The 26,510-nt window shown below is 32.8% G+C and overlaps 2 protein-coding genes across 2 annotated transcripts; one reads left to right on the forward strand and one right to left on the reverse strand.

The window, feature by feature from the left end:
• Positions 1 to 2,015: 2,015 nt before the first annotated feature.
• LOC111002086 (spherulin-2A-like) lies at positions 2,016 to 3,495 on the forward strand. The gene is made up of 2 exons (XM_022272192.2): positions 2,016 to 2,111; positions 2,559 to 3,495. The coding sequence occupies exon 2, from the start codon at positions 2,566 to 2,568 to the stop codon at positions 3,448 to 3,450; it is 885 nt and encodes a 294-aa protein (XP_022127884.2). The 5' UTR covers positions 2,016 to 2,111; positions 2,559 to 2,565; the 3' UTR covers positions 3,451 to 3,495.
• A 2,023-nt stretch (positions 3,496 to 5,518) lies between these two features.
• Positions 5,519 to 26,008, reverse strand: LOC111000234 (homeobox protein SIX2). Its single transcript, XM_045629610.1, has 7 exons — positions 25,825 to 26,008; positions 21,625 to 22,189; positions 13,957 to 14,167; positions 12,075 to 12,202; positions 11,581 to 11,685; positions 10,300 to 10,358; positions 5,519 to 5,960 (listed from the first exon to the last, which is right to left on the reverse strand). The coding sequence occupies exons 2-7, from the start codon at positions 21,727 to 21,729 to the stop codon at positions 5,807 to 5,809; spliced, it is 762 nt and encodes a 253-aa protein (XP_045485566.1). The 5' UTR covers positions 21,730 to 22,189; positions 25,825 to 26,008; the 3' UTR covers positions 5,519 to 5,806.
• Positions 26,009 to 26,510: the final 502 nt, after the last annotated feature.

Genomic DNA, 26,510 nt, shown 5'->3' on the forward strand with positions numbered 1-26,510 from the left:
TGAAGTCCAAAACCGATTATAGTAGATTTTTGATTTATTTAATTTTAGTTAACATTGTTATAATATGTAATATATAAACCGTAGTTTTTCATTACGTTAACGATAGACCTAGGAATTGTAGTTAAATTTAAATTTATTATAATATTTGTTTTAAATTGTAATTATGCAATAACCGTTTCACCGGTAAATCGGTACCACATAGCCGGTGAAATTGCGTACCCCTTGTGGCATAACAGGCATAGATATTAGCATCTTATTAATTTTAATTATATATGTTCGTTATCGATTACGGCCAGCTATGTTTCTCATTTAAAGAGCCGTTAATATAGCAAATAAACGTTTACTAATTCATAATCCTAACAATCAAACATAACAGTGATTACAATTTTCTTAAAATAAAATAAAATACGTTTATTTTGGAACATAAGATTATCCAGGTATCACTTATTTCACGTCATTAAATTCAAACCTGTGGGCATCCCTACTCATCGGCAAAGAAGACAGAGGGTGTAGACCACGAGAAGAAGCCGGCGTAAAAATAAAAAAACTCTCGGTACTCTTTTATACAACATATTAATAGTAACAATAATTAAAAAGTAATAAAAAGAAAATTTGTGCCCTGTGTCAATGTACTTTATGACAGCATTACCTCCAGTGAGGTAACCGGTTCTATCTATCAGACATCAACCTTAATCTTTAGCGCCTGTGACCTTAGGCTGGTCCAAGAGTCTCTACTCCAAAGGAAACAAAAGGAACTTGGAGGAAATCTGATATTTGAACAGTTTATTATTTTCCTCCTGCACTGCGGCAGCTGCAGATTTTTGGCTTAACCGAGGCAGGTGAGACGAAGCTATCGTTTCCACACAGTACAATCCTATACCAAAGCCTGTCCCGACCTTCCAATGGACATCCATCCCATCCAGCCGCTTGCCATCTCTTGGCATTCCTGTTCCTGGCAGGAAACTCACCTGGTGTTAAGTGATACCGCCGCCCATGGACACTCAATGCCAGAGGGCTATATAGTGTTTTTGATATAACTATCATGTTTTTATTTTAATACAAGTTAGGGGCAGTTAATATATCGACCCTGTTTAAGGCCGATACATAAATCAAATCCGTCAAGTGTAATAAAGTAGTAATGTCTAGTGGTAATGAATTGTGTTTCTCAGTTGATATTGCTCGTTCGTTGAAAGAAAACTTCGTGAGGAAACTGGCTTGGCCTAGAGCAAAAAAGTCAACGGCGAAACTTACCTATTAGAATAAATAATTGATCTCGATAAATATATAGAAATCTAAGGTCTAGAAATATATAAAGCAAGTTGCTAAAACTTAATAAAATCATTGTGACCAAACATATAAATTGGTCGTCGACAAAGTAATTAAAGTTACTTTGTGTGAAGTGTGTGAAAGTGTTAAAGTATGTAAAATATGAACGAAGTCAGTGTATAAGCCTATTCAGACATTTGTAAAATTTAGGCTGATCAACAAAAATTGCTTAGCGACTAATAAAATGATGCGTACACAATATCTAAAATAAGCAGGTTAAACATTGTTACAGTAAAACTAAAACGGTTTCGTTTGAATATTTTATTTTTAATTCTGTTATAATTATTTAAAACTTTATTCATAATATTAAACGTAATACAAAGCTCTACTCTTTTTTTTTAACTTATTTCTTAACAATTTATTTGTTTATTACAGTATTCAGACTACCCACTCTCTAGGGTCAAACAACCCTCTTATGATTATATGCTTAGTATTTAAAACTTTTGCTAATACTAAATATTATTATCAAAGAAGAATGTATTATTATCAAAATAAAAGTTGTGAGATTAAAACATTTATTTGAGCGAGGAAAGCTCCAGGTTTTGGCTTATCTACCAAGCGCCAACTAAACCCCATGCATATTACTCGATATAATATAAATTAATATAATTACTTATATTATAACCGATGTAATATTTTTTTGAAATAACCTAGCCATTTTAAAAATAACCGGCCAAGTGTATTGACAGTAACACGCAATGTACCAGTCATTAGATTTTTTCGTATAAAATGCATAATTTTTGATTGAATATTATCACTTGAGACGTGACATCTGAAGATAATTGGTGAGTTCTATTTATTTTGTTATTATTGTTATTTGTGTTTAATGTTGGTGGTGTTTCTGGTCTACTTAGCTGGTCCCAAGTAATAATCTTGTGTCCTGTAAACCACAAACAGACACAGATTAGTATCTGTATATGTATATATTAATTGAGATTTTGGTAAATATATTTTATAGGCAAACCTAAATTTAAGTTTTGTGTACCCTAGGCAACATCCGATTTGACTCACCGTCCTTTCTTTCTCCGTGCTTTGACGAAAACTCTCCAATATCTAGATTGAGTAGTCTGGTAAAGAGGCTATGTCTGGATATCCATAGTTGCTTCGCCCACACTTTGAAACCAATATGTTAAAATATATGAATCGGTGTATTTCTTTTCTCTTCGTCAAATCTCACATGATAATTTAGTTATTTTATTCTATGCATATTTAATAATTATTTACTTTTACAGATCCACCATGGTTTTCAAACTTCTACTCCTCCTACCTGCGCTGGCAATCGCCAAGATCGAGGTAGAGCTTACTGGCACATTTGAGAAAGATCTCCACCTATCCTTCTCAGGACAGGAGATCGATGTCATCAGTGACCGCGAAAGAGAGTCGTTTAAATTGAACGACAGAAATGTGAAGACAGGCGTAGAAGCGTACTTCGGTGGTTGGCCTGACGATGCTTACCTGAAGAGCCCAACTCCATGGGGAGATCTATTCAAGTCCTTTGGATGGCCGCAAGTTAGAAGAACGCTGGTCCCCAAAAGGGGCCGCATTATTTCCATGACATCCCAACCACAGATTGTCATGCAGCAAATCTTCGAGAACAACAGCTCCAGACCCGCCACCTTCAACGTTGGGATATCCCAATCCCTTCAAAACACTATGAGCTCTTCCTGGAGTCAGTCAGATGAGCTTACCATTAATTCTGAGATCGGCTTTGATTTTGATATTGACTTCGCAAACATTGCTGGAAAGACTTCGATGGTGTTTTCTTCGAGTTATGGAAGCAGCAGCCAGCAATCGCAGACTGTGACTGTTGGATCTTCATCTCATGTCGATGTTTTGTTACAACCTGGCCAGTCTGTTTTGGCTGAGCTCCACGCTACCAGAGGATCCTTGAAGGTTGAGATGGAATATGAGGCCAGTGTTTCTGGAGACGTCGCCGTAAACTACAACACACCGTACAAGGGTCATCATTTCTGGGGTCTTAGTGTTGAGACTGTGATGAACAAAGCTGGTTTAAGCGATCACCTGACATCGAAACAGGTCATCGATGTCGGCTTCTTCACCAGCTCCAACGTAGTAGTGTATGACAGAAAGTCAAATAATAAAATGATGAACATAGCTTTTTAGAATATTACTGTATAAGTTTCTAAATAAAATATTTATTTGAGTATACTTATTTTGTTTTAATTTATTATATAAAATTTCGATTCCCGATAATCGCCTTGATAGTCGAAAGGCTAGAGTACAAGGCTTCAACGTATATATTTTTATATACTGTAGCGTATCGTAGATACGCACTAAAATGTACATACTATATGGTGTAGTATTTTCTATACGATTTTGATGTATGTGGCAATATAAATACAGGACACTTAGAAAAGAAGAAAACAGACGTCACTCAGAACAGACTTTTAAGAGGAGTGAGAATGTATTTTTCCTATGAGCGTTTCTACTAAGAATATAAATTAATTACCGTTGTTTGTGAAGAAATATATCAATTTAACAAAGATAAAAATGGGTTGTGATTTATAAAAATATAGAACATCCCATAAATGGTGACCTCGACGTGATGCATAAATGGTGACCCCGACGTGATAATAATCGATTTTAAACATTTATTACATAACACATAATTTATTTATAACACAAAAACTTGCATCATACACAAAACACCGAGTTTTTTGTGAAACTTAGTAAAGTTAATATCTTTGCAAACACCTTTTGTGTATTAATCAAGGTTTATAATAGTTTAACAAAAATCATTAAAAGATCTTCCTACAGTTTTAAATATCGACTTAATGCTTAAAACTTGGCGATTAAAAACAGTGGCGGAGAGTTAATTGCCAGTTTTTCTCTTCCGTTCCCTTGATTTGGGAACTAGCAGTAAATATAAAATTAGAAGCATTTATTGTATATTTCTTTTTTTTGACATTCATAAGTGTATATTATTTTTTGAAAGTTTTTAAGTTTTTGAAGTGTGAACTAATAAGTTTCGAATAATATTACTAGATTTTTCTTTGTAGCCAAGTGCCGAACATGAAACTAAAGTAAAGAAAATCCTTAAAATGTGTGTGTGTGTGTTATACATTTTTACATTCGTTTAGTTCCATTTGGTACAATATTGATAGGTTGGCAGTATTCTGTAATGTTAAGATTTTACTTCACGTGTTATACAAGTAATTGGTTATCATCGCTACAAAATTTAATTAATATGTATGTTAAATAGGAACCTTGGAACTTTGAAATATTTTTCTCGCGTCCATTTTAACTCTTGTCTCATAAACTAGATGGCGTTAGAGGGACGAATCGTAAGTTAAAAAAATCCTTTAGCAAAAGCCACAGCTTCCAATAAAAAAATATTGCTGTACCAATCCATGTAAAATCTATTGGTATATTTAAAAGAAGTCAATAAAACACCATTTATAATAACAACACACTTTCATTTAAAAATTCTATTCTATGTTACATGAATTAAAATTTACATGAACTTAATTAAATAAATAACTACATTTTAATTGCAAATAATGTTGATGTTTATTAGAAAAGTTGTGCTGGTTTTATAACGCTTATTATAAATACATTAATTAAGACGCAGGCATTTCTTACTATAAAATGCGATTCTAAATTTCAACAATCAGAGACTTTATTTCAATGTAGTAGTATTTTTTTGGCGTAGACTATAGAAAACTGTCTGTCCTTCTCTATATAGTATAAACAGAATTTGGCAGAAAGAATAAGAAATATAGAACATTATACTATTCGATTTATGAAAATTTACAATAATGTATTCCAGCGCCATCTAAGGACGGGTTCTTAAAACTTTTTAAAGATGAAAAGCGGTGACTTAAATTACTTATAAATAAAATATAGATTAAATAGAACTTAAATATACAATAATTTCTATAGGAAGCCAATAATCACAAATTCAGACTATTATTTTAAACCTTATTCACACCAATATTATTAAATTTATACCAATGTTTCTTTAAAAAAGAAACAGTAAACAATACAAATTTCGAAACCATTCTAATAAAATCAATAAGAATCTTGATTTAGCAATATCGTTCTCATAGAGTTGACAGTTGACGCTGACATTTGTCAAGGTTGTGCTAAACATGGATGGCGCTTTTTGCAAAAATTATCATTAAATAATAGATAGTGAATTATAAAAAATATTAGGACTTAGTACATTTTACCCTTATGTACTAAGTCCTAATATTTTTTATAATTCTTTAATTTACGTTGCTTAAGAAATTCAATTTTAAATTTCTTTAAAATGCGCCATCTGTGTATAGCAATAGGTAACTTGTCACATATCACACATTGCAACCACTGATGATATTGAAAATTCAATAATCATATGGATTCCATAGTAAGGGCTCTTGTTACTTTAGTTAAATTGAGTTAATGAGACTTTTTAGTATGTCATTCATACCTAAAAATAACGTTTTGCGATAAACAGCTCCTAAACGTAAGGCTAGTATCACGAATGGTGATACGGCAGGTGAGCTAGGGGGTGTTCATATAAGGCGTGTGGATATATAGGGGGTGCTGACGTCAAGTGCGCTGGAGTGACATGTGGCGCGTCACTGTCATCATCTGTCGAAGAGTCTAGTTGCTTGTCGCCGGGACCGCCACTGAAAAAAAAATAACATATACGTAATTTTAAAAAAGGTTTTAATACTTTTTGTATTTTTTTTTTTGTAACAAACGGCCTGGAGGCTCAAATGCTGTTAAGGGATACCACCCATAGACACATTGCCACGCAAGTGCTTTAATTCGTGTTGTCTTAAATGTCAAAGATTTTAACAAAGGAACGCATAAATATTAGAGATGTGATAGCGTCGAATTGCATTTAATATAGTTCATAAACAAGAGGTGATATCGGGGCATAAATCTAGGGTCGCGATATACCATAAACTAAAGATTAATAAAATGCAAATTATCTCATGATTTCTCGTTGACATTAGTAACTGTTGTGTTAAACCGAACTATAAATTAATTAATAATTAACTATGATTTTGTGTTAAACTTATAAACTGAAAACCATTTTTAATAAACCTTATTTTTCTTGACCTTGACCCTGACTTGTAAACTATGTTATGATTTTTCATTGACAATAAATTTATATTATAATATATAATTAATTTAATATTAACGGTTGTATACAGTAACTGTTATACTGTGGTACTATACAAGTTACTTTGTTGATGGTCAATGGTGACTTCACTCGACTGTCATATGTCATAAATATCAGGCAGCATAGAATCGGACCCCTGGCATATCGAGTTACCAAGTGAAGGTAAAATAAAGTGACGTACTGACAACCGCCCCCAGTAATGTGATACGTGCGGGCGATAGACGAATAGACAAACGGTTTCCATTATTTTTATATATCAAAATTTAAAAAAAAAGTTTCACAGGCTATTAACTGCGTATTTATGTATAGTTGGTGTTGTCTATGAGTAACCACAGATATTCCATTGATTAAGATATAACGTCATATGAATGTCTAATTACTTTTGTTACATGGATCTGTCTAAATAGTTTTTCTTGTTTATTTAACAGTGTATTGCTAATTCAGTTTTTTTTTAAGAAAAAATATAACCATAGTATATATACACGAAAATGATTATCCACCAACAAAGAAAAAAATATTAATAATTTATTTGTTGAAGAAAAATACGCGTTTGGAGATAACAATAAATCAAGGTTCGCGTACTCCATATAGAGATTTACAATTACAATTTTTTATCAAAATATGGGATATGAAACAAGTCAGCACAACCAGATAAGTATATTTAAATATTAACCAGAGCAGACTTCAGTGAATGGTTTCTTTCTTTTTCATTTGGTTTCACCTTGAAATTCAGATTCGAGACGTTCCAATGCCTCTAGTATTGGAAAAGTGTTAAGCGCTACGTCTCGACTCTGACTCTGATATGTGGCATGCCGGTTTCCTTACGAAGTTTTCCTTCACCGTACGAGTGAGTGTGACGTAAAAAAAAAGAGCGTTGAACCGTGAACGACTTCAAAAGTAGCACGCTTAAGACAAGCTTTACCACAGAGCACAAAATTACGCTTTTCTATTTTTAAATCTAACACTGATTAATGTAAGTTGTAACTTGTAACAAATACGTTTCTTCATAATAAGTTATTTCGACAAAAAAACCCTCATAAAAATCACCGGTGCAGAAATACCAAAACGAAACCGTATAAAATCCCCAGGTGAAATCGTAAATGAAACCATAACATTTTTAGCTGATATTTTTACACCTAATTCTAACTACTGGTCAGTTCCAAAATAATCCCCCAGCCTATCAGACTTATTAGTCAGCTATCAATGATATAAAAACTGATATCACTAAAACCGCTTGAAACCATGAATACTGAAATTGAGAACTTCAAGGAACAAGCAGGATTCTGAGTTGGATATTAAACAAAGATCACCTACACGTTGTCTCAAATCGAAGAGAAATATAATGAATTCAAAAATCCCATGTATACTAGCGGATCCGACAGACGTTGTCCTGTCTACACGTCTTTAATTTCAAAATTTCAATTTTTAATAAGCCATTTTGATGAAAATTATTATTCAAATGTTATGACAATATCTAACGATCCAGCACATGGTCACACACGATATACCACAATGATAACAAAACTTTTTTTAAATTTCGGGACAGACTAGAATTAAAATTCGAATATTATTTAAAATTTGACACTGCGATCGTAGCGCCGTCTGTCGGATCCAATGTAAAACATTCCAAAATCAACAACAACTAATAAATTGAAAATTAATTTAAAAAACATTGTCCAGCGGACAAAATTGTGAATCTAAACCATTCCCAGATCCCCATGAACACACACAAAAAATTTCGTCTAAATCGGTCCAGTCGTTTAGGAGGAGTTCAGTCACATACACACGCACACAAGAAATATATATATTAAGATAGCATTCATTGATGTTGGTAAAGTGTACTACTTTTATGTGTTTTTATATGTATATTATGGCAGATTGCAGTTGAACGTGAACAAAAAAAAATATTATGGCAATGTAATCGTACTGAAAATCTTTTTTATGGCAATATTAGTCTACTTTAATCATTTCTACATCACTAAAAATGCACTAGACATGGTAACATTTAAACCTCGGTTACATTAAAAAGGAAGCGCCATATACAATACAACAATAGTTTAAACGTTTTTGTTTGTGAAAGGATCTAATACTTAATCCTGTTTGTGATCGATGAAGTGAAAATGTGCGGATGACTGGTTAAAAGGTATTAATTTTTTATCCGTTTTTGGTGGACGTGACCACCTGAGTCGGGGTTTTAATAGAATTTCCATACAACACGAATTTTACTTAATTAGTATTATTAGATTAATAATCTAAAACGCATCTCTGCTTTCCATATGAAGTTGCAGTTTTATATACAAAACTGTGCGTGTTTGTATTTCGACGAATTTAAATATAATCTGTGGTGTTCAAGTTTCTTGTTTTTCCTTTTTTTTAATTAATGAAACAATACAGATTATTGGAACAGATTATGGTAAATTGAAAATTTTGACATAGTTAATTTTTGTTAACTATTTTCTCTTTATTTTTATCTATATGCTAAAAAGTAATTAAATCTTCCTAAACCGATTTAGATAAAATATGGTAGGCGTTAAGTAGTTTCGAGGGTTTAGATTTACTAAATTGTATTTAAGACGTGTCTATCGACCTCTAATTATATGTATTTTTAAGCATTTTCAGGCAAGTACTATCTTTAAGTCTATCTTTGTATATATTCTTAGATTTCATAAAATGCGTTAAAGGTTACAACTGTACTTTTATTAAGTACACTATATAACGCGGAAACGCGAAATGAACGAACGTGCGAAAGAGAGGTGGTGTGCGAGCGAGACGGCCTCATGTAACCTGACACCATCCCATCTGCGTCTAAAAGCGTTCAGGGGCGGACTTGGAAATAATTATCAATTTTGACACTTATTTAATATTAGGAAATTGTTTTATATCAGAATTAACATGTAAGAACAATAAAATATATCTAACTTTGGTGTTTCTGATGAAACACAGAAAATTTCAATGAAGTAACAACAATAGAGTTACGTAAAATTATTTTGAATAGTCTAGGGACTTGATTATTAAAAACATGCGAAAGAAAAGAATTGAGTTCTAAATTGATACCAAGTTCTTTTTTAACGTAATTAATTTTTTGTTTAGTTGGCTAAAATTTTATTTAAAAACATTGTTTTAGCAAATACGGAAAGTCACATATCTCGGAAGTTTTGCGTCATCTTCAATTTACTTCTTGCGGCTTATGTGTGTAAAATTCAAGGCAAAAGACGAGCTATAATTATATAATTATAGTAGAACAGGTATCAGCATCAGATACTGAACTGCGCTAGTATAGTCCAAAATATGGCAGATATTCAGAACGGTTAAGAAGATTTAAATAGAATTTTGCCGAAGTTAAATAATTTACTAGGGCGAAATATTTTATTTAATAAAACCCTTGCAAAACTTTAATAAAACGAAGAAAACCGGGCCAAAAGCATATACAGACAGCTGAGCGACTACTGTAACAATTATTTTGCAACTTTCAACTCTATTTAATACAGATTAAAAGCTATTTTTCTATGTGTTCTGTTTGTTTGTACGGGATATCAAGTTACTAAGCCAGCGAGTATGGTTGAGTAAGTTCGCGTACTACTTTGTACTGCGGGTCTGTCTATAATACGGGTTTCAGAATTGTTTGATTTAATTTGTGATATATAATTTATTATTGAATATATAAAAAAATATTGAATATTGAAAAAAATAAAAATAGGTCTAACATAAGTTTTAATACATTTTACATTATATGATAATTCCTTTTGACCAATCGCAATTAAAGAAAACGTGTTATCGTTAATATTTAAAGTTTGTTGAAACTACCCTCATATTGAGGGTAGTTTTGTAAAACTCACCTATCTTTGTGTTCAGCCTGTCTGTCCCGCTGTCGTCTGTTTTTAAACCAATTTGAAACCTGTGAGATAGAATTAAAAAGTTATTTAAAGTTATCATCACTTAATTAAACTGTCCTGATACCACATGCACAGGACCAGTATCACCACTTCACATCTTTCATACAAACAAATCTTGCATTCATCAGTAGATTTAATACTTGCGGCACGTTTGCAGTACCTACCTACATTGCCATCCATTCCATCCAAAGATGGAGAACACTGTATGGAATCTATCTATGAAATGGACGTTGTTGATTTTTAGCATTGTTATTAAATAATATTAGTCCAAATGTATCATTTTAACTCATCAACTGTCTCTATTCATCACAGTGGAAACATAATATAACAGAAAGAGACGAAAAACTATATATAGATTAATTTAGTTTCTATGAACCAAGTTAATTTGTTATCATAATATTGTAATTTGAAAACACGTATGTATACAATAAATATATATTATTATATACTCAAAATGCTTTTAATTCATATATGTATTACAATTTAACATTGTTGTCTAGATACCCTTCTCATAAACGTTGTTTAAGCCTCAAATAACTATTGTTCGATGTCACATAATATTTTGACAGGACATTCTTTAATGAGTTTATAGGACTACGCAAATAAATAAGCAAATTATGTATAAGACCATTAATATGTGCTGTTCAATATCCTGTGATAGAAAACCTCCAGGCAACCCATGAAAATCAACCTAGTTTATGACATATGACACTTAATATTTCTCTCAGAGTCGAAACCAAAACTTAGGCGCTAAATGTCTTCCGTATGTCAAAATTCTCGTTTTTGACACAAAATAATGACAGTAACCTAAATGGCTTTCAATAATAATGACGTAAAAAGTGCAATAGGATCATAATTTCAATTTCATCATCGGACGTCGAGAGAGAATACGAAATTCCATCGGAATCACCTCGACGTTCGTTCCACCACTATGTGGAACCAGCTGCCCACTGAAGTATTTCCAAGAAAAGAGCGTACCAATTTTTAGCCTTTTGCGAGCCTTCTCAGAGTGTTTATAACTGGCGGTTATCATCATCAGAACCTCTTGTCCATTTGCCAAGTTATTTTAATAACCTAGTGTATGAGAACTCGTCTTAGGAAAATCTAATGCCCGTTAATTTTCTTTATTTTTCCACAAGTTGCGGTGAAACCTTACACCAATCTACCGCTTCCTCAAAGCCAACGTATCGGTTTACGATACAGCCTTTGGAAAAATATAATTACCTGTACAGTTGTGAGTCCGGTGCTTTCAGCTAACTCCCTTTTTTCTCGCGGAGATGGGTACGGATTGTGTAGATACCAGTCCCGAAGTACTGATCTCGATTTTTCCTACACGCACAAAACATAATAATCAAGATATTATTTAACACACAAACAGGATTTTTTAAACATAATAATTAATATATAGAAAATAAAAACAAATTTAATAATTCAAAATTCGAGTGTACTCCTCCCTCAAAGGCCGGCAACGCACCTTAATATAATATATTATATATAATTTAATAACATCAACGTCAAACGGCAGACATATGAACGAGTGTCAAAGATTACTTTAATATTGATCGAGTTTCAATGAATGAAATACATATTATCAACATATAAATGTTTGAAACTATTTGCAGAAAATTTGACTATATATTTTTTTTGTTATTTATACTTTATGTTATTTTTTATCTATATTTTATACATTTTAATGGGCTTTATTTTTATATACTCACTTTAAAACAATAAGATGTCTCCTCTCCATCCCAAATAGTGCGGGGAAGTGGAAATTTACGCCGCACCCGATATTTGCCGACGGCGCCGAGGGGCCGTCCGCGAAGCCTCTCCGCCTCCATATAATGTGCTATAAATAACAATTATATATATTGGGTTATTGAAATAAATAATTACATAGAATCATGGAGGCAATACAGTATTTCATATGTATATACAGAGGCGCTTTAACCCGGTATACCTAGGCCTTTGCTCTCGCGACGGTAGAATGCAAGACCATTTTTTTTATATTCGAGGTGGGAATGCATTTATGCACCCACTGCCCTAAAACGTTGCAGAGGTATGTGGACCTGGACCTACACCAATATCTCTGTTATTCAGAGATTGGGTAAAACCACCTGGAGAAGTTACTACAAAGCCGCGTTACAGAGACTCGCTGTCGCATAGATCAGAATGCAAGACCAAACCTGGAGCCTGTAACACGGCTTTAAAGGAACTACTACGCGAGGTGGGTATTGCTTACCCAGTCAGAGATAACAGAGAGTCACGTGTAGGTAGAGTCCCATATACCCTGCAACCACATGCCTTTCCGCTTCTGTATACCTTTTGTGTCTGACATAATATGTTATTTTCACCGGACGCAGACCAGGACACACTCAAGTAATTGACAGGTTATATTTTATACGTCAAAACTGAATACTTATAAATCCTTATTATAATAAGATGGAGAATCTGAAGCTTTCACTAAGTTATAATTAGTGTTGCCCAAATGCAAGACCAAGACGAGACTTAGACCAGTCTTGGTATTGGTCTTGCGTCAATACACCTGGTCTTGATCTTGGTATTGGTATTGCGCTCTCAGTCTTGGTCTTGGTCTTGATCTTGCAGCAAGAGTCTCGCAAGTCTCGCAAGACTTGTAAATACCTATTAGCCTATTGCTATTTGTTCGTCACTCATGTCAAATTGTAAACATTCACTCCGAAAGCAATAAGAATTTAGAGTACCTAGCTAGGTAAATGGGCGAGAATAATAAATAAGATAGACTCGAAGCGAAACTCAATTAGAAATGACTGAAATTGAAATAAAAACTCATATTTATAAGCACACAAGCCGAAGACCGACACAGAAAAATGCGGCATTCTTTGATAGATAGAATAAATCTTTGAAAGATTAAAAAACAGAAGTATCAGAATCAAAATCAAATAGGTTTTGTGCCTACGCAAAAATAAAGTGTAGATAATTATGCAAATAATATTGTTTATTATGTTCCTTTTTTATTGGAACTATACGTTGCCTGCTGTTTTTATGGAGGTTACTAGCTACTAGAGTAGATACGATAGAAGTTGATAAACCGACACTGCAAATCTCGATTTTTGGAAATGTGTGATTTTAAAACCAAATGCGTAAAGCAATATGACGTCGCTCATATTTGGAGTTTTTCCACGTTTCAAATTTGTTTAAATCACCCACTATCGAGACAGCGTGTCAAATGCTGTGATACACTTGTTGCAAACCGCGGCGTCTTTGTCGGTAAATTATCAAATATGTAGGTATATAATACACCGACCGACCAACAGTTTATTCGCAGAACATCACATTTTCCCAATCAACCTTGAACCTTATTTCTCTAGTGATAAAGTTGAAAATTTGATAACGCCCAAATCTCAGTTTGTCCTAACTGCAAGACGCAAGAGTATTGCAGGCTTAAGTATTGTCTTGCTCAAGTCTTGCAGGCTTCAGTCTTGGTATTGGTCTTGCTACGATAAGGTGGTCTTGGTATTGGTATTGGTCTTGCAAAAATGCAAGAACAAGACCAAGACTGCAAGACCAAGACCGATTTTGGGCAACACTAGTTATAATTAAGGATCAATTAAGTATATATACCTTTTAACCACAAACTCTGAAGCTTAGCATGGTTGTGGGCACTAAAGTTATGTGACTCCAGCAATCTGTAAAGCTCCTTGAAGTTGCCTCTATGGAAAGCAACCATTGCTTTAGCCTTCAACACTGACTCGTGCGCATGGAGCCGCTCACATGCAGGCAGGGACCAGAGGAAACGCCCTAAACGCTCGATGTTGCCAGCTTGTTGGAGGACCTGTAAAAAAATTATTAATGTTTTCAAATGACTTAAGAGATGAGGGTTACAATCCAACGCACACAAATCGTGACTAGAATGAATCGTTGTACCCAACAATTAAAAAACATATAATTGTAAATCTAAAAGATTCTCGACTCAATTTGAACATACACAGTGAATCATCAAAGTCGTTGTAGTTCTCTAAATACATACATTATATATTCATTTATATGACATATGCATGCCTATTTTTATATAGCTGACTGTGCTGTTTTTTATAATAAATCAATCTCAATGTACCAATTTAAATAAACGAGTTAATATTATTACAATTTAATGATTTGATTTTTTAATAGAAAAGGGGGTAGAACTTAGAAGGCACTTGATGTTGAGTGATACCGCCGCGCCGCCCATGGACACTTTCGCAGGGCTTAGCCGGCTAGTCGAATTTGTTCGACTAAGTACTTCAGTGGACAGCTGGTTCCACATACTGGTGGTAAAAACCTTAAAAACTCTCGTTTTTGGAACGACGTGACCCAGATGGAATTTTGTAATCTGCCCCGACAAAAATATACATACGTAACAGTGAAAAAACATTCAACAATCCCAAATCTTCTATCAATATACATAAATAGCAAAACATTATATTAATATAATTATATTTTTTATTATGAATTAAATACAACAGCAATGTTGGCCTAGTGGCCATCACTGAGGTCGTAGGTTCTATCCCAGGCTGTGCAGCGTTGGACTTTAAATGCGCGCATTTAATTCGCTCGAACGGTGAAGGTAAACATTGAGGAAATCCTTAGCCTTTAGACCCAAAAAGTCGACGGCGTGCGTCAGGCACAGGAGGCTGATCACCTATTCGCATATTAGATTGGCATTCATGATCATTTGATCATGAAACAGATACAGAATCTCGGGCCCAGACCTTAAAATAAGGTAGTATCTCTCAGCAATTCATTTTTCATAGAATAACAATTAATTTAATTTTAGTCGCATGACTCTACACTTAAAGCCTTTTAGAAATAAGTCTTATATAAGTCGGCAGTAAATTAGAATTATTATGGTGCGAAGAGTTTTTCCATTCGTACATACATTATCTATTTATTTTCGTAGCTAACAGCTTTTATAAAAATGTATTAAATTTGCTGAACTTAAATGAACTGCCACAGTAAAATACTTACACAGATATATCGTCTTTCAAAGTTCAAATTCGAAACTACAGGCTACAATTATGAATAATGTCATCTTTAACCAGGTTTTGCCAAATTCGTGTGTATTTAGGGCTAAACAAAAAACCGGACAGTTCGACATGTGTGCAAATAGACAGTGTGTGTGACCACCCAAAGTCGCCACTAACCAGTAATTAATTGAGAATATATTTTTAATATTTCCCACATTTTATTATCGAAATCTCAATTGATCACAACTACTAAGTGACATTTTTAAGTTCGATTTTTTTTAATTCCTTGAATTCTGAGGAAGGTTTTTATTGAGAGGATATTATAAAAATATGCACGGAAAAACTTAGAAAACTAGATTGCTATGCTAACCAAACAGTCTTTCAAATGTTATATATGTAGCTACTAAAAACGTAAGCTAAGTAAAGTTATAAACATTAAACTACTTAAACAGAACCTGCGTCATTTTGGAACATTATGAAAAAACCTGGACCCAAACTTCTCCCTAGATATTAAAATAATTTTCAATCGATTATAATTTCCCATCGTTAGGGGCACCTTACCCTATCATAGTATCAGTTACTCATGTAATTGGTGGGGTGTTTTCGTTTAATGAGATTCGCTCCGTAATGGATAAAATGGCTTACGAAGGATGCGGTTTCCTATTAGGCAAAATTATAATTATATCTGACATTATTAAAAAATACTCTACTAGAATTCAAATTCAATTCAATTAAAAAAACATTTATTCATGTAGGTTAAACATAATGTACACTTATGAAAGTCAAAAACATAAATATACATTAAATGTTTTTACGTAGAACGGAAGAGAAGAACTTCCAATAAACTCTCCGCTACTCTTTTTAATCGCAAAGAAAAAACTTGGAGTTGTACCTCCTGAATTATTTGCCACAAGTAAGTTTCATTTTAATTATATATTTCATGTATAAATGATGGGTATAAAATGGATAATAATTTATAGCATTGATGGCCTAGTGCCGCGTGCGACTCTCATCTCTGATCGTAGGTTCGATCCCCGGCTCTGCACCAATACTTTCTGTGTGAGCATTTAATATTCGCTCGAACGGTGAAGGAAAACATCTGGAGGAAACCGGCTTGCTTTTGACCAAAGTGTGTCAGGCACAGTAGCCTGATCTCCTGCTTGCCTGTTAGATTGACAAATAATCATGAAACAGCACAGAAATCTGAGGCCCAGACCTAAAAGATGAAGCGCCAGTAATTTTTTTTTTTATAGAACATGCAAACGGGCAGGAGGCTCACCTGATGTTAAGTGATTAATGGACATTTAAAATATTTTTTTAGTACAATTATTTAATAAAATATTAAAAAAATATTTTTAGTTTCTAGTTAAGTAAGTAATTAGTCTAAAAATTGTAGAGTACTCCCCGTCTTTTCAAAAAAAAAAATTAAAAAAAAAAACTAATTGTAAATCTGAACCATTCTAGATACAATTTGCACACACTTTAAAAAATATCAAAATTGGTCGCGCAAGTTCATATAAAAATGTGGTAATTTCGGTGAAATTCTCGAATCACATTTTAGTTAAATGAATTTTCATATAGACTCCTAAATAAACAATTGAATTGTGTAATTCTATTTGTAGGTGCAATTTTATCGACATTGAACAGCTTGATCATACCTGTCTGCACAATATTGTATCCATTAATTCAAGGGGCAATGGGGTATGGGGTGTAATTGTGCCAAACAATGAGATCATGGCTTTGTAAGGGTGCGATAAGTGTACTTTTGATTAAGTACGCCAGGGATTAAGAGTACTTTATAATGGAGTAATAGCCCCGTTTTGGCTACTAATAATTTGGCTCCATGTTCAAGTCTATCTTACACAGAAGCGTTAATGTGTTTTATTGTTTTACAACACAGAATATAAATTGTTGAATTTTTGATAATATTTTTTACGATGACATGATATTTATTTCCAACACACAAATCTTAATCTACTTTGTAGTTATAATAAAAATAAGAAGTTTATATATGGAAATGAACTGAAGAATGATGAAGAACTGTATTGTGATACTTAATTCGTTGAGGGTATCACCAGCTCTGGTGCAAACAAGCGCCAACTTAGATCTTTTAGTTTCTTATTGTTAATTAATTATGCACTTCTTGTACTTGAACCTGGGTAGGTGTTTCTTTTTTTATTGTTCCATATTACGGTTGTCTGGAAGCTTATTTATGTATTTATTTATTTACACTTCATTAGATTTATATACAACAGTGTATTTGTAAAGAACAAGTTGAATGTCATTGACAATATATATGTAAATCGCAAACATACGTATAAAAACACCTTTTTCGAAGTCAGTTAAGCTTACTAAACAGTTTTATTGGAAGTAGAGTCCCGCCCAGTAACCGGATATCCGTCTAGCGACCGGTAGCCAAGGTTACGGCTTAAAATGGCGGCTTCGCAAATTAAGAATTCAAATAATCGAAGACGATATTCCATTACAAACTAACTTTTTAGGAAGGTGATACGATTTTAATTAAGAACGTATAATTGTATTTACATAATATATAAATGTAAAGTTTTGAATAATGTTGTACGGATATTTAGTTTGTCACATTTTTACGGATATTCAGATTTAAAATTTTAAAAAATCAAATACACAACTACACGCAATACTCGTCAAGCGAGTTTCAAGCAGACAGGCAATCATTTTTTTTTTATAAATATATTTTATACATATATTTCATCTCTTTTTTTTCTGCCACATGATCATTCTATCGTATGAGCACTAGCCAGCGAGTTTATTAAACGTTGTTATAAACGCTGCGGCCTAATTAAACGGCGCTGTTAAGTTAAAAGCCTAGGTTTTTAATTGAACGGTTTATTAAGCTAGGAGGCTGCGACAGATAAATCCTTAGTTGAAATAACTTCGTTAGCGCGTTTACGGTATGACGCCATCGTAGTGATTATTAAGCATAGATATCGCTAGAGTTCCTTAAATTTATCACAAATAAAGAAATCTTTTGTAGATTGAGATTTTTATATATGTTGTATTTTAATAAAGACAAAGGTGGGATGTTTCCGTGTGGTTACCGCAGTACATTCACCTCTATACTCAATCCCAATCTAATGTTTACTAGAGATATTGCAATCCATTTCCCATAAAATAACTTTCAATAACCGATCGATGGACCGTTTTTATTAAATATCTTTGAAATAGATAAAACAAAGTTTGACATTTATCGATAGAGTAGGCCGTAAATCAATATTTCCATTTATATTTCGGTATACGACTGTAACACCTACTATCTACTTAAAAAGTTTAAACTCGTTTCACGTCCTAATTAATAAGTAATATATTATATTAATCTGACGGTACAATCTATCCTTACATATTCAAGAATAAATGTTAATCATACTGTAACGTGTACATTATTGTTTTACAATAAATCTATACGTTTGATATAAATAATCATTTTTGTATGTAATAGGAGGCAAACGGTAGGCTCATCTGCTTTAAGTGATACGCCCAATGACTTGTTTAGCTCTACTCTTGAATAATCTTAAAGTCGAATTGGTACGGAAATACTTCAGCTTTAAATCATTACCCTTAGCTAACACGTTAATTAAAATTAAAATCAATTGAAATGAAAATCAACGACGAACGTCTTACTAAATTCATGTTCCGTAAAGATGCCAATTTATGAATAAACTAGTAGTAGTAGATTTATATGAAACTTCATGAGCATCTCGTTCCTCAAGCGGCTGATTCATATTGTTTGTTTTGGCGTTCGTGGAACTCTTTGGTTTATTTATCCCTGTTATATCAGGAAGGGACCAGCTGCCAATAAAGACGAATTACTGAGTGGGTCAGCCGTTTAAATAGTATAGTTTAACAAATCAAGATAAAGACAATTGCAAAAAAATCCTATTAAGGGCCTATCCTAAAACGAATTGCTATGTCAGTGTCTGCGGTGCGCAGTGGAGAGCTGAAGCAATGAGGCACCCCTACCCGTAATAACAATCAGTTATGTTCAACATTCAATTAATGTCATTTTGTCAATTTTCTGAAATGGATAACTTTACTTGGCTTGCGATAAAATATAGCGTGTAAATTTCAAAATCATATTTTATATAAATTTTCGTAATGGAATGATTTCAAAGTGTCAAAAATTGGCTATGTTTTTGATTTCTGTAGAGCGAAGTTATGTAAATCGTGTATCGATCTTTCAAAATAAACATAAACTACTCAACCATATATTTTTTCCATTTCCCTACTTGAAATGGAAAAAATATATGGTATTGAAGAAGCGATGACAAAAAATGGAAAGAAATGTACTTTTTTGGAGTTTGGCGATCGGATTGGTCCTTAGGAGGCTTTCCTCCAACTTTGATTTTGTTTCCTATAGTTTAGAGGAATATTACATCAGTCTTCCTCCACAACTAGCTTAATTAAACTATTTAATTTATATTATTTATACCGTTAGAATTCTACAGGAATGCGTATGAAAACTGCAATAATGTAATCCAATGTATGAAAAGAATGATATTAAATATCTATTTAAATAGAGAAAAATGCTAGGTTTACATAAGACATTTAAATATCACACACACACAATTACATATTTATTAAAATAATATCCAGTAGTGCACTACTGCTACTAAGCCGGGCTGAGTTTTGTACTGAGTGATAACAATTTTAATTCAACATTTTTCGGTGTACGTTTTCATACGATATTTAAAACTTTATATAGCAAGTGGCTTATCGCTTTATAAACATGGGCGAAAGCTTGTTTTGCCCATGAAGCATTCCTGGTTTTCTCAGCGTGAGAGATTTCATAACCATTACTAAGAATGGAACACCCAGAACACACAAGCGCAACTAAGTAAAAATATATTTACATATGTGATCGTAATTGAAAATCTGTTGTTAAACAAGATAAATCTTAAAAAATAAATGTAAAGGAGCCGTTCATGTATTACGCATTATACGGCTGTTGGATTTTCTAATTTGGTGATTACGTCAACAGTAATTATTTACTTTTTACACATTACCCACTGTCTATGCTTGAAACAGAAATGTATTTTCAAGGATTAATACAAAAAATTAATTCGTTTACCCTATTTGCAATTTCCTTAACCTACAAAAAACAATAAAATTAAAAAGAAAATCACAAGTTTAAAAAGTTTGGTCCAGTGTGTGGTACCTTTAACTCTTGCAGCATTTACTCGCTTCATTGATATTCTTTTTCATAGAGCCAGGAAAGCACCAACTCGGGTCACCAATATCTAATACGTTTATGTACTAAAATTTTTGAGAGGTCTGCATACTTTTATTGACAAAAGGAGGGGGAGGGGGGATATAAATAGCAGTAAGTATGAACGGCGTCTAATACCTAAAATAATCCTTAACAATAAGCAAAAAATACTTTTAATATCTAAAATTGGTAGTGTAATATTTTTTTTTAGTCTGTAATATCATTATTCGTTGGTTAATATATAATAAACTTAAGCGTTATATTAATAGTTCAAAATTAATTCATAGGCCTATTTCTGCTTATTATTAGAAATGTCACAAGATAGTTATAAATCACAATTAGTTCTTAATAAAGCTTACAAATAATCAGTAATCAGTGGCAGTAGAACCTTTTCAGGGCTGGGCATCAGATTTCTGTATCTTTTTCACGATTTATAAATGATCACTTGTTAAGCTAATAGGCAAGTAGGTGATCAGCTTCCTTTTTGGGTCTCAGGCAAGCCGTTTTCCTAACTATGTTTTCTTTCACCATTCGAGCAAATGTTAAATGCGCACATAAAGAAAGAAATAGGTGCACAGCCGGAGATCAAACCTCCATCAGGGATGAGAGTCACACGCTGAAGCCACTAGGCAACACTGCTTAGTAAAGCTTAAACAAAATTAAAATAAAGCATTTTTTTTTTTGAGAATTTTTAAATATAGGTGTACAGCAGATTTTATGAGACATTTCTATTTCATTGTCTTTAAATAGTCTCTGGTAGTAATATTATATGATATTGTGTTTTTAGTGATGTAAATAAGTCTACCGAACTGAATTGCCTGGATGTGATGAACGTATAACTAAATTGCTATTTATATAGTCTTTATCTTATGATTTAAGTTTTCCTTAAAAAAAACGTTCTACGTTTTCCGTTCCAATACCGGAAAATTTAATTACAACTGTAAAGGCTGTTGATTAAATGAAAATTTACTAAAAATATGTCTGCCACTTATATACAAAGACAAAAAATATTTTCTATAGTCTACTTATAAAAACCATACAAACCTCACATACACACGCGACCTGCTCCTGTGTGAAGCCAAAACTCGGCAGGGGTGCATCTCTTGGGGGGGTGGCCTCCCGCTGGCCCCACTCCGGGCCCCCCAACATGTCTAAATGCTCGTCTCCAGCCACTTTGCCACCACAATATGTACTTCACAGTAAAACACGCGCCAAAACGATCACTTCGCGCAAGACTCACGCTGACATTTCGCGCGTATTTAGTTTATTGTCAATGTCTTTTGTTTTTTTAAACTGACTGGAAATAAATTTATTTTCGATCCGTGAAGGTTGTATACTTTCAAGTTCTGTACTGTTTTATTTTGATAGTCCACTTAAAACTAACTAAACAAAAGGCGGCAGTGCCAGAAGTGTTGACAAAGCGATTACGTATTTGCGTTTTTAACTTGTTATTTAAATATTTATAGTTTTAATGGACACCCCAGTCTCTGTCTGGTTTATATTATTTATAAATATTGTGATTTTGAAATATCAGGTGTTTTATAGACGCATACGTTTTAATTTTCTCTTCTTTTTCATTTTAATCGGCAACACAAGATATGTGCGTCACCTGAAACAAAACATAAATTTACATCATACACCGTAGATACCCAAAAATAAAAATTATGCGACCTGATAGAAATAAACTTTATAAATATATCCAGATAAAATAATACTAAGATTTAACGACGAGACAACAGAGATTTACAATACATTCCTTTAAACAAAAATGCTTACGCTACAATTTCTTAGAGGCACCCAAAATTGTCGTATTAATAACTCACATTGATATTTCTATTTCATTCGAGCATATGTGAGTACGTGGGTGTGAAAGGGACACTAAAGGTAAAGGGGCATAATGTTAAATGTTTGGTGTTTTAAGTAATTTTTATCATCGACACGATCGCTAGGGAGGCCCTGGTGATATATGAAGTTGACGATTTGTTAGGGATGAGTATAGGTTATCGATAAAGTTGGTTTGAGGTAAAGTGACGATTAAATAAGTTGGTTATAAACGAGGCAAATGTATTTCCTTCATTACTTTAATTATTTTTTTTAACCAAAGAAACCGCGTTGACCTATGAATTTAACCGAATTAAAACAAATGCTTTTAATAGTTGTTAGTCATGCCTATTTTTAATGGAATACATTATGTAACTAAACGACTCTATTAAAACGAAATAAATTATTCATCTTGTCAAGTTTCTCTATTTGAAACTAATTAAAATGTCGCATTATGCGGTGGTCAGGATGTCACAATTTAGCATTCGTTTAAATCATGTTAATCAATGTAATTAATAGCTGAATTAGTTTGGGAGTTTTATCTATACAAGTATTAGTCTGCAACCCTAATAACTTTTATTTCTATTTCTGACCTTAATAAATTTCATACCTGACGCTTTATGTCAATGAATATGAACATAAATCAATAATATTTGACCACAGACTACGAATCAAAAGAGACAACAATGTTCGATTTCCTACTTCTAATCCTGTTTGTTTTCTGAATCTTCAGGTATTCAGAAAACAATTTATTTATTAAGTTCCAAATTCAAAATACACTCAATCCAATTGGCTGTATCTATTTTTTCAATCAATTTGTCCAGATGGCACCCATCCAAATACTTTTGTCTAACTTGTAAAAATATCCCATTGAACCTATTTTTCTAAAATAAACCTACTTAAATCGCCTATTACATCCTACGTTATTGTACTACTTGTATATTACAAAAATAGTACTTGGTTTTCGACTAGAACTCGGTGGGCTTCGAGGCGCAATCAAAAAGGTAAAAATATTTTGGTTAACTTTTTTCGTTTCGTTTCGTTTATTTGGATAAGGAGTTTTAGGCCATGTTCGAATACACAGGCGCTAAACAAGAATTAAGTTGTCACTTGGTACTGTTCCGGTGACCCTAGAGCTGGTCCTCACTCAGCGAGACCACGACAGCGAGGAAACGTTGCTACCAAACGATAGGTGTTATTCAGTGGAGTAATAATAATGATTTTATTTATTTACCAGTTTAAGTTTCATTCTATTCTGTTAATTATTTTATTCTAGTCACATAAAAATATTATTTATTAAATAATTTCCATGACATTTTGTATTTATAAATGAAATAATTAGCGTGTATGTTTGAACTCTCCATAGACATAGACATTGCTATTGGTAAATGTTAATGTAAGTCGTCTGTCGGGCCGAAAAAAAACTCAGAAGTACAGTAATAAAATCCTTGCTCATTCAACACTAAGCTAAGGTAGTAAATATATAAGTTGTAAAAGAATTTAATCTTGTTTAGAAGGGATATAGGGATATCGACATCTAAGTTCTGACACATCACTAGAACCCCACGTGGCGTACGATCCTTATCGCGGGCACCAGCTGTAAAACACAAGATTTATCGACAGATTACTGCGCCATGATAATGGTACAAATCACCTTGCTATTAGTGATGTGATTTTGTGTTATGCGATAAAATATTAACAAGCGGTAAACGGTCAGTGCCCGTTTTAAACTGAAGCTGCAATTAATTGGAATTGTATTTTCTTTATGCTAATGTACATGAAAAAATTTGTTGGTCATCCTTTAGTATTTTAATTCAAAGTTACTCACTTTTATGATAATAATTATTAAAAAATATAAAAAATGTATATTACGTAAAATTAAAACCTGTGACCTAACCTTAACCTAAATGACCTGTATCTAATATCGAATGAAATAATAATAATAAATTACTGGAGATATAATTAATATTCATACCCTATATTATGGTAAGTAATAAGTTCATTATACTGATTACTTTTAATTCTTTAATCTATGGGAACACAGTAATAATATTGTATGGCTTAAAGGTCTCGTTACCAGGCCATAAAATTATAAATAAATAATAATAATATTGTAGCGCCAATATCGAGCATCGATGTAGGTCTACAAGTTGTCTATTTCAAGATAACAGGTAATTATAAACCATAGTCAATCACTATGGGAATGTCAAATTCAAAAATGGAATAGGCCTAACACTCGTGTCAGATCGTATCTCGGAACGTAAAACGGTTTTATATGACCAATGCTGTAGGGGGTTAATTAATGATCATGTAAGGTCAAAATTACGATAGAAGATTTACATTTATTACACGTGTTATTAAGTTTCATAAAACGTATTTTTATTGATTTCGTTAATAGCCTTTATAATTTTTACAGAGCAAAACGTATAGCACTAATTTGCTCTTTAAATCTCTGTTTTTTGGTATAGTGAATTTAAAATTAATCGTTAGTCGAATATTTAGTTTAGTTAATTTTTGCCTACGCTGCCGTAACTTGCGGTTTTTTTGAGTAAAAATTATTTATCTTCAAGAAGATATTAAAGTTAAGAATAACACTATTTCATAAGAACTGCATACATAATTATGATATTAAATTAAGATATTCATTTTTCGCGTTATTATATTGTTTAAGTATTTAAAGTTTATACTTGAATATTGAAAGCAAGTGCTGTTTAATTATACCTTAATAAATAGCACAAAGCTTAAGAACTCTATCGTATAGTAAGAATGCCATGGGTATGACAAAGCGACAGCAATCATTATCATTTGCAGTACCAAGTTACTTTTATGAGGTAATTTGTCTGAATATCTGGCGAAATTACCACAATTTACCGCGGGGCTTTGTCCTGTCTGTGATGCCACACAAATGGTAGTTTATCACCTTATTCATTTGTTATCGTTTTACATATTGTGTTGTTGATAAATTTCAGTTGCCACACCTTCTAATTTTCGTATAAACAGATTCAATTCGCAGTCAAGTTTATTGGGAAATAAAGTTAGCGATTATAGTCAATATAAGGTTTTAAGTTGACATAAAAATATTTAAGTAGATACGTAGAATGCATTTTCTTTATGAAAACGTACAAAATAATAAAATTTATCTGGATATGTTGTGGGTATAAGTATCTCTGTAAACTCTGAAAATGTTTTTCAGTACATAATGATATTTACAAACTTTAATACATACAAAATCATCATTTGCAAAGTCTGGTCAAAACCGTGATCACTGTGATTATTTTAAAATTTAAAAACAACAAAATATCCGTCGGCCAAAAAATTATATAGAGCAGACTGTAACATACACACACTAATATGCAACTCTAAATTAAGACCAGCCACACATAACAAACTTTAACAAGCTAATTTCTAAAAATAAACGCTCACCGTGTTGAAATAATGTTATAACATCCACACAGATTTATCCCAGCAATTACAAATCAAACACAGACACAATTTTGAGCTACACAACAACAAATAAACACAAAATCAGATAAAAACGTTCTATTTCCAAATTTGAAAAACTCGTGCACACGCGTTCGTAGCAAAAATGGTACTGGATTCCCATACTTCCGTACTCGATTGTGGTTGGTCGATTCTAATGAACAGTGTGAAACAGCCAATCTGAATGCTCCATTTTCAGGCATGGTCACGCCTCCCATTGGTTGTTTGACTAGTTCGCCATTTTAGCATGTCTGAAACAATTGGGCTCGTTAAAGTAGGCGTATTTTAATGATTTCGGAAAGAGATATTTCGAACGCGGACAGCTGATATTATTAAACCACCAAGCACTCCAAAATCTGTTTCTATGGCTGAAGAGCATTTTGACCGCAAAAGGAAGTTAAAGTTCTCGGTCTTTTTCTTTATTAATTTTTACAGACCTTATGTAATGCAATGTATGAAGTATAATATTTTTTTATAAAATCAGCCCTGCCAAGCTCATAAAAATTAATGATGATCACTTTACTTTGCTTTGAAAAATTGAATTTGCGGATTGGTAAAGCCATATAAAAGATTAACTTTAAAGAACAATTACATTCTGAGTAAACAAACTCAAATCAAACAAATTCCAA

This window comes from Pieris rapae, chromosome 9, assembly GCF_905147795.1.
Source record: "Pieris rapae chromosome 9, ilPieRapa1.1, whole genome shotgun sequence".
Taxonomy (NCBI): Eukaryota; Metazoa; Arthropoda; class Insecta; order Lepidoptera; family Pieridae; genus Pieris; species Pieris rapae.

Bases quoted from the DNA above. Each gene is read 5' to 3' on its own strand.
- LOC111000234 (XM_045629610.1), bottom strand. From the start codon at position 21,729: ATGTTGGGGGGCCCGGAGTGGGGCCAGCGGGAGGCCACCCCCCCAAGA. The intron at 10,359-11,580 runs GTAATTATATTT...TCTATCTCACAG, and splicing joins CCGGACTCACAACTGTACAG to GTTTCAAATTGGTTTAAAAA. The intron at 5,961-10,299 runs GTGAGTTTTACA...TTTTTTTTTCAG, and splicing joins CAGGCTGAACACAAAGATAG to TGGCGGTCCCGGCGACAAGC.
- LOC111002086 (XM_022272192.2), top strand. From the start codon at position 2,566: ATGGTTTTCAAACTTCTACTCCTCCTACCTGCGCTGGCAATCGCCAAG.